At 43.9% G+C, this 14,926-nt stretch overlaps 1 protein-coding gene across 1 annotated transcript in view; it reads left to right on the top strand.

The window, feature by feature from the left end:
- Nucleotides 1-295: 295 nt before the first annotated feature.
- Nucleotides 296-14,926, top strand: part of LOC106608064 (serine/threonine-protein kinase PAK 5) — a 63,556-nt gene continuing 48,925 nt past the window's right edge. Inside the window, exon 1 of the mRNA XM_014205744.3 lies at nt 296-536. Coding sequence (XP_014061219.3) covers nt 333-536 — 204 coding nt within the window. The 5' untranslated portion in view covers nt 296-332. The remainder of the gene's footprint in view (nt 537-14,926) is intronic.

Raw genomic sequence — 14,926 nt, 5'->3', positions numbered from 1 at the left:
AAAACATCTCTGTTTGTTCCCAGGTTTGAATAAAAACATCTCTGTCTGTTCCCAGGTTTGAATAAAAACATCTCTCTGTCTGTTCCCAGGTTTGAATAAAAACATCTCTGTCTGTTCCCAGGTTTGAATAAAAACATCTCTGTTTGTTCCCAGGTTTGAATAAAAACATCTCTGTTTGTTCCCAGGTTTGAATAAAAACATCTCTGTTTGTTCCCAGGTTTGAATAAAAACATCTCTGTTTGTTCCCAGGTTTGAATAAAACATCTCTGTTTGTTCCCAGGTTTGAATAAAAACATCTCTGTTTGTTCCCAGGTTTGTCCAGGTTTTCCAGCATGTTTGGGAAGAAGAAAAAGAGGCTGGAGATTTCAGCTCCGTCTAACTTCGAGCACCGGGTCCACACGGGTTTCGATGCTCGGGAGCAGAAGTTCACGGGCCTGCCCCAGCAATGGCAGAGTCTCCTGGCAGACACAGCCAACAGGCCAAAGCCCATGGTAGACCCCTCCTATATCACGCCCATACAGCTGGCTCCTATGAAGGTAGAGTAACGGGTGGACAAACGGTGCTTCTCTGTCTGTCTCTATTCTCTCATTCATGTCTCTTTCCTTATTTCTTTCCCTCGGATTCTCTCTATCTCCCTTTTTAATCCCCTTTCTTATATTATATTTTACTTAATGGGTTGTGAAATCTGTTGTGAAATGTAATGCTTTTAATTGTATAGAACTGTCTTAATTTTGCTGAACCCCAGGAAGAGTAGCTGCTGACTTTGTAGCAGCTAATGGGGATCCATAATAAATACAAATACTTTTCCTTTCTCCTTTTCACTCCCTCTCCATTTCTCTCCCTCTCTATATATTATGCCCCCCTTCTCTCTCTCCCTCTCTCTACTGTACCTATCTATACACACCGGGTGTCCTTGAGCACCAGTCTGGCTCCATTCACATGTTATGAGCTGTTATGTTGTCTTTATGTGAAGGGAAGATGGGCAATTCTTCTACGGGGTAGATGTAACATAGTAAATGTAAATCCGGGATGCTATGATATGTTACGTTTCGAATGGTATGTATTCATTTTTGGAGGTCCATCATCCATTTTGTATGATATGTTTGAATTGCAATTCGTACATTATGTTACGTTCTGTTTGTTGTGGCTAATGTTAAGTAGGTGGCTAATGTTAGCTAGGCTAGGGGTTAGAGTTAGGGGTTAGGGTTAGGATTAAGGTTAAGGTTAGGGTTTTGAGTTAGGTTAACGGGTTAAAGTTAGGGTTAGGGGAAGGGTTAGCTAACATGCTAAGTAGTTACAAAGTAGCTAAAAAGTAGTAAGCCATTGCGAAGTTGCTAATTACCTAATTAAATGCTAGACGTTCGCGTTATATGCCAACCATCCACCCCGACCAACCACCCTACTTTCGTTTTTGCCTTAAGTAACCTTCTGTCTTATGTAACCATACCAAAATAACATATCATACTAATTTAAGTGTACCCGGATGTACATTTACTATGTTACGTCTAGTCTATGAGACCAGGCTGTTCCACAACATGTACAAGCTTCCTCAAGGCTCTAAGAAGTCATAGACCTAGATAAAAGATATAGATCTTGAACTTCTGATAGTACCTGAGCTCTCCAGAAATACTAATCTATTCACAGGTTGATTGTTATATTCTTCAGTGTTCCATTATTGATCCTGGGAGTGTCTAATACCTCCAGTCACTTACATACCTTTAATTCAGCCAGTTGCACAATTAACTGTTTACAATCGACTTATTATAACTGACTTACCAACACCTAAGGGGATGATTGGATGGCCATGAAAGACTAAGGTATTTTTGGCCATGCTGATTGGCTAGTGGCAAGCTCGTTGCCAAACGTGCAGATAACAAAAGTCGGAGGTATCTTTGACCAAACTGATTGGCTAGTGGCAAGCTCGTTGCCAAACGTGCAGATAACAAAAGTCGGAGGTATCTTTGGACAAACTGATTGGCCAGTGGCGAGCTTATTGCCAAACGTGCAGATAACAAAACTGCTGCCGTAACTAGTAATTGTTTAGAGAAATTCAATATCCTATCATTTGTCTTGACAAAACAAATTGGATACAATCTCTTTGCAGATGACAGTGTAAAGTGAATTGCCTGTGTTTCCTCCTCTGTGACTGTGTCTGTGTTCTGCCTTGTCCCTAAATGTTCCTATGCTGTGTTGTGCTTCAATGACTCATTTATATGCTAGTTTATTCGATAGGGCCAGATACAATTAATACACAGGCAAATTGACTCTTCAACAGTCAGAAGCATTTCACCACCGTGCTTTAGCCTATGCTAGTGTACCACAGCAGTCCCTGAAATTGTAATGCCTGTATATAACACTACTCCTTTAGGAAGCATTAGAGGGGCTTCTGAAGGGATTCTGTTTAGTATGTGGCTGCTAGCTGTTGTAAATAGGCATCCTAGACCTATTGGCCCAGCCTGTGCTAGCTGTTGTAAATAGGCATCCTAGACCTATTGGCCCAGCCTGTGCTAGCTGTGGTAAATAGGCATCCTAGACCTATTGGCCCAGCCTGTGCTAGCTGTTGTAAATAGGCGTCCTAGACCTATTGGCCCAGCCTGTGCTAGCTGTTGTAAATAGGCGTCCTAGACCTATTGGCCCAGCCTGTGCTAGCTGTTGTAAATAGGCGTCCTAGACCTATTGGCCCAGCCTGTGCTAGTGTCAGTGTAGCCGTTCTACTCTTCTCCTGATCCCTGTCTGTGGAGTCCCACTCATACTGCATATTTTGCCCCCCGGCCCTCAGCCCTCACACCCTGTGTGTCACTACACCCGCTTGCACTTTTATTTATTGTCATTATTCGCTGTACAATAAACTGACATAAGCCAACGACACACAACACGGACATACACTTTATCGTTTCAGCAACTGTTTTGATAGTTAGTAATCAAACTGAATAGCTGGTACTGACAAAATAATTGATAAAGAATTGTCGTTGATTGACAACAACAGTGCAAATAATCCTTGAAGCTAAGCACTTAGTCAGAAGACCCATGTCACATCGGGCTTAACGACAGTTTAATATAAATATAATATAAATATTCTCATAGCAATAGACCATCATCTTAGATAAATAAATAAGCATTATACGTAGCCTGCTTAGCCTTACTGCTTCTAAACTTACCGGTCTTGAAATGGTCCGTATTTGGCAGTGCTGCATTGCACAACTCTAGGCTACATTTGTAGCGGTAGCTTATTCAAAGAAATATGGGTATTATCTTTAGCATTATCCTCTAAGCTACGCTAGTCTATGAGGAGCCACTGGCATTTGGGAGAATAGGAGCGAGAGGACATGCCATCACAAGATATGACATCAGAAATATATTTCAATACTTCCTGTCTAACCTTTAACCTCAATTGACATTCTACCTCTAACTTAAAAAAGGTTTTAGACATCTGCAGCAACTACACAAAAACATTTTTTTTGTGAAACTTTCTAGAACAACACTGTTGCCATTGGAGATATCTCTGAAGAGGGTAAACAAGACTTTAATTCTGTTGCTCTCTTCACAGATATCTCCCAAGAAAATCCGGTCGGCCGAAACACCCTTGCGAAAAGTATGACTTCTACTACCCTTCACTTCCCTTTTCCTTTTTTTGTTCACATACAGTCACAACCACACACCGCTGTTGTTCTTTAACTACATCTCTCCAAAACTACCTGTCCACATGCACACTTCCTGTCCTCAGGTGGAAGTAGTGTGTTTAGGTGGCTGGGAGGGGAGTGGTGGGCATAGTACATATTACATATTTTATCTCTCATATGCATGACCCCGAAAAGTGACAATTCTGTATAGGTAGCGGAATGCTGTTCATTTTCTTTTTATTGAGTATTTTTTTCCAAGATGTGCCAGCGTTGATGTGGATATATGGGTGTGAAATGCATGCTCCCATGGCCTGCTATAAAGAGCAGATTTGTGTAAAAAAAAATACAATTTTAAATCATTTCAAATACTGCATCTGTGCTTGATTGAGCTTGTCTGTTGCCATGGAACCACTAGAAAAGCCTTGAAAGTGTAAAACTCGCCCACCTGGCCCTCCAGGCAGGGTAAAGCAAATGCTAAAAATATTTGAAAGATTTCAAATAGTATTTGAACCCAGGGTTGATACAGAGTCAGTAGAGAAATAGGTCATAAGGGTTTGCATGTTTTTCAGAACGCTCCCTGCCCTACCACATCAACCAACAACTAACCTCCCAACTGGCCTGAGACAGTTCCATTACTCACTCCAGCTCACATATACACATAGACACAAACACGCACACACACGCACACACACTGCAGCTCCTCTCATCCGGTAACTCATCAATGTTTCTCTCCACACAAATGAATGACATATGATGTGCAGTTTCTGGGTCGTGAAGGCACAATAAGGCATAATTATGTTTTCCCATTTCAAGAAGAACATTAGGTAGCCTAGCGGTTAGAGCGTTGGGCCAGTAACTGAAAGGTTGCTGTTTTGAATACCCGAGCCAACAAGGTGAAAAATTGGACGTTTTTTTCTTGGTAACCTAACCACGTAAAACTCCAGACCTTATAAGGTATATCGTGGTTAATCTGTTGTGAAAAGGTTTAATGTGGGCTATGATGGACCAGAGTTTTTCTGATCACGTGGTTAAAAAAAAAAACTCCTGGACTTGGGGAGGATGAAAACCCTGTCAAACTGCAGCAACCTTGTACTTGTTCATATGAATTATATTTTAAAGAACAACTAGGGGTGTTTCCTATACAAAGACACAGAGAAAGTGTGTCTTTGTTGGACAATAAAACTCACAGGGCTGAGCTTGCTTTATGCAGGTTTGCATCGTGTAGTCCTCCCCTATGCAACTGTAGGACTAATAAAAAATGAACTCAGTCTATGTCAGCTATTGTGTTTATTGACTCATTCCAGTTAATACTTTTGGATTGAAAAAGTCTAGGTAGCCCAGTCAGCCCAACTTTGAATATAAAACACATTTGATCCCATTCACATTTTCTCAGAAACTAATGGGAGCTTTAAATACAGTACACAAGGTTAGAGCTTCATTTACCCTGGCCAGAGGGCAGGGCGCATAGTAGGCTAGACTATGCAGCTGTTGTTAGGAGCCCACAGTTGATCAGACAGCATGTCAGATCTCTAGTGTTTAGGTGTATAGGCTGCTACATTTATGGAAGAGTTTTGGCTTGTCTCTGTTGGGAGTGATGGGTTACCGCGCTTGCTAAATAAATACCGGCAACCTGGTCTCAGAGCATTACATATTATTCTGTACTTAAATCCGAGGCACTCTATGTTATGTTATGTTTCGTATGGTATGTATTCATTTGTGGATGTCCATCACCCATTTTGTATAATATGTTAGGAATTATAATTCATATTATATGTTACGAATTTTGAAAATATACAGTATGTTATGAATTTGCAATACATACAATATGTAACAAATTAGCAAAACGTATGATATGTTACAAATTCTAGCTAGATGGCTAACGTTAGCTAGCACGCTAGGCTAGGGGTTAGGGTTAGGGGTTAGTGTTAAGGTTAGGGTTGGGTTAGGATTAAGGTTAGGGTTAACTAAAAGGGTTAGGGTTAGGAGAAGGGTTAGCTAACATGCTAAGTAGTTGCAAACTAGCTAAAAAGTAGTAAGTAATTATCAAGTCTTTTATAATTAGCAGTGGTGGAAAAAGTACCCAATTGTCATACTTGAGTAAAAGTAAAGATACCTAAATAGAAAATGACTCAAGTAAAAGTGAAAGTCACCCAGTAAAATACTACTTGAGTAAAAGTCTAAATTTATTTGTTTTTAAATATACTTAAGTATCAAAAGTAAATGTAATTGCTAAAATCTGGAAAGTAAAAGTAAAAGTAGAAATAATTTCAAAATCCCTATATTAATCAAAGCAGATTTTCTTTTCTTTTTTATTATTTACGGATAGCCAGGGGCACACTCGAACACACAATTCACAAAAAAAGCATTTGTGTTTAGTGAGTCCGCCAGATCAGAGGCTATTGCGATGACCAGGGATGTTCTCTTGATAAGTGCGTGAATTGGACCATTTTTCTGTCCTGTAAGCATTGAAAATGTAATGAGTACTTTTGGGTGTCAGGGAAAATGTATGAAGTAAAAAGTACATTATTTTCTTTAGAAATGTAGTGAAGTAAATGTAAAAGTTGTCAAAAATATAAATTGTAAAGTAAAGTACAGATACCCAAAAAACGATTTAAGTAGTACTTTAAAGTATTTTGTCTTTACACCACAGCTAATTAGCTAAAATTGTCTGCGATGAGATTTGAACTTGCAAACTTTGGGTTGCTAGAGGTTCGCGTTATATGCCCATCCATCCATCCACCCTGACCAATCACCCTCCTTTAGTTTCTGCCTTAAGTATCTATCGGTCTTATATAACCATACAAAACATAACATAAATGTAAATGGTATGTCTCAGGTTTATGTAAAGAATAATACGAAATGAGACCAGGTTGCAACCGGAGGAAAGTGGAGCGGAGAAGGAGAAGTTGTGCCAGTTGTCAAATCATTAAGCAAATGAGACAAATCTGTCTAAAGAACAGCACTGTGCCCCTCTTTTTAAGGCTTTGCGTCAATATATATTTTTAAACCTAAATCAGCGGTGTGGCGCTACACCTGATTGAAAAGGGCTGTGGCAAATGTCGCCTCGCCACACGTTTTCCGGAAGCCCTGGTGTGTGTGTGTATGTGTGTGTGGCTGAGTCACAGGGTGGGCTGTGCTATATGTGTCCTCTCTGCGTTGGCTTGATGTCCCCTCTGATGTCCCTCTCTCCTGGTCGTAATGACACATGACTGATGCTAGTCTACGCCTGGCTGGCAGGTTCCCCCAGCACTGTGTCTAGCTGTGTGTGTGTGTGTGTCTTCTGCCTGGCAGTCTCCTAGTGCTGTCTCATTAAAGGGATACAGAGTAAAAGGTCAATGCGACGTTTGTATGTGTGTGTGTGCGTGTGTGCGTGCGTGCGTGCGTGTGAGCGTGCGTGCGTGCGTGCGTGTGTGTGTGCATCTTCCTCTGCCTGGCAGTCTCCTAGAGTAAAGGGACACAGAGTAAAAGGTCAATGTGACGTTTGAGTGTGCGCGTGTGCGTGTGCATGTGCGTGTGCCTGTGTGCGTGTGTGTGTGTGTAGGGTTAGGGAGGTCATTGATGCTGAAATAACTCCCATCATCACCCTCTGGCTGGCACGCATAGCTTATTCATTCTCTCCCCTTCCCTCTCCTCCATCCCTTTTCTTCCTTCATCCTTTCCTCTCCTTGCTCCCTTACTTTCCTTCTTCCCCTCTCCCCTACCCCCTCCCCTCGTACTTCCATCCTCTCCTCTTCTCTAGAAGGTTTGGATCTGTATGCATGCACTCTCTCCCCTCTCCCAGGTGGAAATGCTCCATATCTCTAAAAGGAGAAGCACTACTTTGGTTATTTATTCTTTCCCCCTCCTCCTTCAACCCCCATCCCCAATACATTACATTGGAGCCCAGAAGTAGGCTAACGCTAAGCGCTAACAGCATTTCTATGTTTAAAACATCTCTGTAGAGAGAACGAGAGAGAGCGAGAGAGAGAAAGAGAAAGAGAGAGAGCGAGAGAGAGAGAGAGAGAGAGAGAGAGAGAGAGAGAGAGAGAGAGAGAGAGAGAGAGAGAGAGAGAGAGAGAGAGAGAGAGAGCGAGAGAGAGAGAGAGAGAGCGAGAGAGAGAGAGAGAGAGAGAGAGAGAGAGAGAGAGAAAGAGAAAGAGAAAGCGAGAGAGCGAGAGAGAGAGAGACAGAGAGAGACAGAGAGAGAGAGAGAGAGAGAGAGCGAGCGAGAGAGAGAGAGAGAGAGAGAGAGCTCTGGGTTACAGGTTACATAGGGAGAGCTAGCCAGACTGGGGTTGGGTTGTCGGTAGTGGTGAGATGTTTTTTATTCTTGAGCCCACCACCAACCCCTGTCTTCAGAGGACTGTTTCATTACAATGCTTCGTAATATTAAGGTCAGTCATTTTTTTGTATTATAAATATTTTTCAATATTCTTATTCCATTTGACCACAAACTGTACTGTGGCAGTGAAAGGGTTAATATTGGTGTGTGGATCATGTAGCTTTACACCCTCATGGTGTCAGATCCTGTCAGTTAGCTGTACACCCGCATGATGTAATATCCTGTCTGTTAGCTTTACACCCTCATGGTGTCAGATCCTGTCTGTTAGCTTTACACCCTCATGGTGTCAGATCATGTCTGTTAGCTTTACACCCTCATGATACCAGATCCTGTCTGTTAGCTTTACACCCTCATGATGCCAGATCCTGTCTGTTAGCTTTACACCCTCATGATGTAAAATCCTGTCTGTTAGCTTTACACCCTCATGGTGTCAGATCCTGTCTGTTAGCTTTACACCCTCATGGTGTCAGATCATGTCTGTTAGCTTTACACCCTCATGATGCCAGATCCTGTCCGTTAGCTTTACACCCTCATGGTGTCAGATCCTGTCTGTTAGCTTTACACCCTCATGATGTAAAATCCTGTCTGTTAGCTTTACACCCTGATGGTGTCAGATCCTGTCTGTTAGCTTTACACCCTCATGATGCCAGATCCTGGCTGTTAGCTTTACACCCTCATGGTGTCAGATCCTGTCTGTTAGCTTTACACCTTCATGGTGTCAGATGATGTCTGTTAGCTTTACACCCTCATGATGCCAGATCCTGTCTGTTAGCTTTACACCCTCATGGTGTCAGATACTGTCTGTTAGCTTTACACCCTCATGATGTAAAATCCTGTCTGTTAGCTTTACACCCTCATGGTGTCAGATCCTGTCTGTTAGCTTTACACTCTCATGGTGTCAGATCCTGTCTGTTAGCTTTACACCCTCATGATGCCAGATCCTGTCTGTTAGCTTTAGACCCTCATGGTGTCAGATCCTGTCTGTTAGCTTTACACTCTCATGGTGTCAGATCCTGTCTGTTAGCTTTACACCCTCATGATGCCAGATCCTGTCTGTTAGCTTTACACCCTCATGATACCAGATCCTGTCTGTTAGCTTTACACCCTCATGATGCCAGATCCTGGCTGTTTGCTTTACACCCTCATGGTGTCAGATCCTGTCTGTTAGCTTTACACCTTCATGGTGTCAGATGATGTCTGTTAGCTTTACACCCTCATGATGCCAGATCCTGTCTGTTAGCTTTACACCCTCATGGTGTCAGATCCTGTCTGTTAGCTTTACACCCTCATGATGTAAAATCCTGTCTGTTAGCTTTACACCCTCATGGTGTCAGATCCTGTCTGTTAGCTTTACACTCTCATGGTGTCAGATCCTGTCTGTTAGCTTTACACCCTCATGATGCCAGATCCTGTCTGTTAGCTTTACACCCTCATGGTGTCAGATCCTGTCTGATAGCTTTACACTCTCATGGTGTCAGATCCTGTCTGTTAGCTTTACACCCTCATGATGCCAGATTCTGTCTGTTAGCTTTACACCCTCATGGTGTCAGATCCTGTCTGTTAGCTTTACACCCTCATTATGTAATATCCTGTCTGTTAGCTTTACACCATCATGATACCAGATCCTGTCTGTTAGCTTTACACCCTCATGGTGTCAGATCCTGGCTGTTAGCTTTACACCCTCATGGTGTCAGATCCTGTCTGTTTGCTTTACACCCTCATGATGCCAGATCCTGTCTGTTAGCTTTACACCCTCATGGTGTCAGATCCTGTCTGTTTGCTTTACACCCTCATGATGCCAGATCCTGTCTGTTAGCTTTACACCCTCATGATGCCAGATGATGTCTGTTAGCTTTACACCCTCATGATGCCAGATCCTGTCTGTTAGCTTTACACTCTCATGGTGTCAGATCCTGTCTGTTAGCTTTACACCCTCATGGTGTCAGATCCTGGCTGTTAGCTTTACACCCTCATGGTGTCAGATCCTGTCTGTTTGCTTTACACCCTCATGATGCCAGATCCTGTCTGTTAGCTTTACACCCTCATGGTGTCAGATCCTGTCTGTTAGCTTTACACCTTCATGGTGTCAGATGATGTCTGTTAGCTTTACACCCTCATGATGCCAGATCCTGACTGTTAGCTTTACACCCTCATAGTGTCAGATCCTGTCTGTTAGTTTTACACCCTCATGATGCAAGATCCTGTCTATTAGCTTTACACCCTCATGATGCCAGATCTTGGCTGTTAGCTTTACACCTTCATGATGCCAGATCCTGGCTGTTAGCTTTACACCCTCATGGTGTCAGATCCTGTTTGTTAGCTTTACACCCTCATGATGCAAGATCCTGTCTGTTAGCTTTACACCTTCATGGTGTCAGATGATGTCTGTTAGCTTTACACCCTCATGATGCCAGATCCTGACTGTTAGCTTTACACCCTCATAGTGTCAGATCCTGTCTGTTAGTTTTACACCCTCATGATGCAAGATCCTGTCTATTAGCTTTACACCCTCATGATGCCAGATCTTGGCTGTTAGCTTTACACCTTCATGATGCCAGATCCTGGCTGTTAGCTTTACACCCTCATGGTGTCAGATCCTGTTTGTTAGCTTTACACCCTCATGATGCAAGATCCTGTCTGTTAGCTTTACACCTTCATGATGCCAGATCCTGGCTGTTAGCTTTACACCCTCATGATGCCAGATCCTGGCTGTTAGCTTTACACCCTCATGATGTAATATCCTGTCTGTTAGCTTTACACCCTCATGATGTAATATCCTGTCTGTTAGCTTTACACCCTCATGGTGTCAGATCCTGTCAAGTACTGGGGATAATTGACCCTGAAAGGTAGTAACACAGGGACAGTGGTGAAGAAGGGCAGTCTGTGTGTGTGTGTGTGTGTGTGTGTGTGTGTGTGTGTGTGTGTGTGTGTGTGTGTGTGTGTGTGTGTGTGTGTGTGTGTGTGTGTGTGTGTGTGTTTCTTTCTATGCTGTGTCCCTGAATTAGAGTAAGGATGTGAGAAAGTGTGAATGTTACATGGGCAGATAGTCTGGGACAGGACAAAATCAGAGTGACCAGCGAGTGGCTGATGGAAGGATTAGGATTAGGGTTTCACAACTGGGCTGGGGTAGAGAGACTGGCATGGTATAGACTTAAAGCAGATCAGTCACAAGGAATATGCTATAGATTTAGCAAGAGCAGATCAATAGGTCATTGTGTGTGAACAACTGGTACACTGAGAACAGTAGGATTCAGTGAAGACGTCTAGCGCATTGAGAAGTGTGTATATACGTAGTAATAATACTGGGAGAGATTGTGGTGTAGCTACTGTGGTGTAGCTACTGTGGTGTAGCTACTGTGGTGTAGCTACTGTGGTGTAGCTACTGGGTTAGTGACAGCTGGATATCACTGCAACGGGCCACCCCTTGGAATGTGACGGAGGAAACAAGATCTGGATAGGGGCTGTGTGTGTGTGTGTGTGTGTGTGTGTGTGTGTGTGTGTGTGTGTGTGTGTGTGTGGTGTGTGTGTGTGGTGTGTGTGTGTGTGTGTGTGTGTGTGTGTGTGTGTGTGTGTGTGTGTGTGTGTGTGTGTGTGTGTGTGTGTGTGTGTGTGTGTCGGGCGTGCTGGGTTCCAGGAGTTGCAGCTGGGTAGAGAGAGTTATGGTGTTGTTGGATGGGGGTTTGTTGGTGGGTATAGGGGGGCCTGGAGCCTGGGCACAGACCACAGACGAGAGAAAGCAGCAGGTGGGAGAAAGTGTTAGCTGGGCCAGAAGAGAGGACAGGAAGAGAGACGGGGACTACCAGTGTCAGAGTGTGTGAGAGAGAGAGAGAGCTACAGCACTGGAGACCAACAGGGAAACGATTCATTCCCTCTCACAGGTGGAGTATTATGGCTGTTGAAGTTGTGTTAACAAGGCAGTGCTGTTGATATGTTGGTAAAGGTGGGTGAATAATGTTGAGGCAAGGTCATTTCTCTCTGTCTGCAAACTGAAACATTGGGTGCGTCTTGTTATTTTAAACCTGAGTTTAGGGTCTTCAAACGTGCTGCTTCATTTGCTGTGCGTTGTCCCGTTAGTCCATGGGGTTTTCGTGGGGTTGCAGTATATGGTGGTTTACTGTCACCTTACAGTGTCTATGACTGAAGTTGATGAATTAGAACTTGTTAACTGGCAATGGTTGGGAGAAGTTTGAAGTGTGAAGTAAAGTTTGATGTAAGTACTGTATGACAGAGCTATTTTGGTTCAGGAGCAGCGTTCAGGTGCCTGGTGGACATATGAAGAAGAGATAGGATTTCTGCATCAAACAGGATAGGACCAGTATCGAGAGAGAGAGAGAGAGAGAGAGAGAGAGAGAGAGAGAGAGAGAGAGAGAGAGAGAGAGAGAGAGAGAGAGAGAGAGGAGAGAGAGAGAGAGAGAGAAGTGAAGCAGGAGAGAGAGCGTGCGAGAGAGAGCGCGAGAGAGCGAGTGCGAGAGAGAGTGCGAGCGAGAGAGAGTACGAGAGAGAGAGCGAGAGAGAGTGCGAGAGAGAGCGCGAGAGAGAGCACGAGAGAGAGAGAGCGAAAGTGAAGCGCGAGAGAGAGCGTGCAAGAGAGAGGGAGAGAGAGAGAGAGGGAGAGAGAGAGAGGGAGAGGGGGAGGGGGAGAGAGAGAGAGAGAGAGAGAGAGGGGGGGCGGGGAGAAAGTGAGAGGGGGGAGAGAGAGAGAGAGAGAGAGGGAGGAGAGAGAGAGGGAGAGAGAGAGAGAGAGAGAGAGAGGGGGAGAGAGAGAGAGAGAGAGAGGGGGGGAGAGAGTGAGAGGGGGGGAGAGAGAGAGAGAGAGAGAGAGAGAGAGAGAGGGGTGAGAGAGAGAGATCTTATCTGCATGCATTTCATGTGCTGAAATGTCTATTTGAACAGGGAAGTGCAGAGTTAGAGTTGACACAATACACAGAGAACCAAGACATCATACATCTTATCACTGGAGGTGTTAATACCACTGGATTCTCACCAAGTCAACTTCTTCCAATGACAGTGAATGGTGCTCAGTGTTCAGTAGAAACCACTCCTGACTTCTGATGATCTATCTGTCAATAAACTGCATTACTGTATTATTCAGCTTCAATAACAAATTAGTTTAATTAATGCTAGAGATGTTTGCCCAGTGTTGAAAGGTCACCTATTTAATAATGTCACTGTAGTGTCCATTTGATTTGACTAAGAATTTGGTTTATCGTGTCTTTGCACATACACACGCGCATGCGTGCACGTACACATGTACACATGTACACACGCACAAAACACACACACGCACATACACATACATACATACATTCCTAGACAGAGAGAGCATCTGTATTTCTTGGCAGTCAGAGAGGCTGAAGTGGATAGCATTGATTTAAGCTTTTCTTTTCTCTCCCTCTCTCTTTCTCTCCCTCCATCCTCTCCTCCTCCTCCTCCTTCTCCTCCTCCATCCTCTCCTCCTCCTCTTCCTCCATCCTGTCCTCCTCCTCTTCCATCCTCTTCTCCTCCATCCTCTCCTCCATCCTCTCCTCGTCCTGCTCCCTCCTCTCCTCCTCCTCCTCTCCATCCTCTCCTCTACCCTCTCCTCCTCCTCCATCCTCTCCTCCTCCTCTACCTCCACCCTCTCCTCCTCCTCCATCCTCTCCTCCTCCTCCTCCATCCTCTCCTCCTCCTCTACCTCCACCCTCTCCTCCTCCTCCATCCTCTCCTCCATCCTCTCCTCCTCCTCCATCTTCTCCTCATTCTCTCGCTCTGTGTTCATATCTCGTTCCTGCCATTCACAGACAGACTCTCTTAATGTCAGAGCCATTGGAGTCACGGTCAGAGAGATATTCCAAACACACACACACACACACACACACACACACACACACACACACACACACACACACCACACACACACACACACACACACACACACACACACACACACACACACACACACACACACACTCTCTCTCTCTCTCTCTCTTTCTCTCTCTCTCTCTACGTCAGAGATGGATCATTGATTGGTCTCATTGTGACAGTGCATTCTGTTCTGATCAGTTGGGGGATTCATTGTATGGGCCTACAGCTTCACCTTGTGGTTAGTTTGAGCCATTGCCTGTGAAACCCCTAAAACACCATAGAGAAAACATCTACCTTGAGGACCTATCTACAGTATGCTAACTGGCCCTGGTTAGGAGGACCACATTTGGCACAACAATGTATTGTGAATGTAAAAGTAACATGGTGGGACTCTATCCATGGGTTTCTACTGTCAGTAGCATGAAGACCATTGAGACAAGGAGAAGATGATAGCGTCTTAACAATGTGGGTCTATTGTACTGTACTCACCTTCCACTCACCTTCCATTCCTCCCTCCCTATTTTGTCATGTAGACATATAGATTTCATTAGGCAGCAATGTATATTCAACTAATCCATACTCATGTATAATTCATGTTTAGTTCAATTGGTTTTTATATATTCTCCTATATTGCCTAAAGTGACTGACCTTCGGAGACTGAAAGTCTGTGTGTGTGTGTGTGTGTGTGTGTGTGTGTGTGTGTGTGTGTGTGTGTGTGTGTGTGTGTGTGTGTGTGTGTGTGTGTGGTGTGTGTGTGTGTGTGTTTCTTTCTGTGCTGTGTCCCTGAATTAGAGTAAGGATGGTGAGAAAGTGTGAATGTTACATGGGGCAGATAGTCTGGGGACAGGACAAAATCAGAGTGACCAGCGAGTGGCTGATGGAAGGATTAGGATTAGGGTTTCACAACTGGGCTGGGGTAGAGAGACTGCATGGTATAGACTTAAAGCAGATCAGTCACAAGGAATATGCTATAGATTTAGCAAGAGCAGATCAATAGGTCATTGTGTGTGAACAACTGGTACACTGAGAACAGTAGGATTCAGTGAAGACGTCTAGCGCATTGAGAAGTGTGTATATACGTAGTAATAATACTGGGAGAGATTGTGGTGTAGCTACTGTGGTGTAGCTACTGTGGTGTAGC

This window comes from Salmo salar, chromosome 06, assembly GCF_965601325.2.
Source record: "Salmo salar chromosome 06, fSalSal1, whole genome shotgun sequence".
NCBI classification, from domain to species: domain Eukaryota; kingdom Metazoa; phylum Chordata; class Actinopteri; order Salmoniformes; family Salmonidae; genus Salmo; species Salmo salar.
This window is presented reverse-complemented; position numbering and strand designations above follow the sequence as displayed.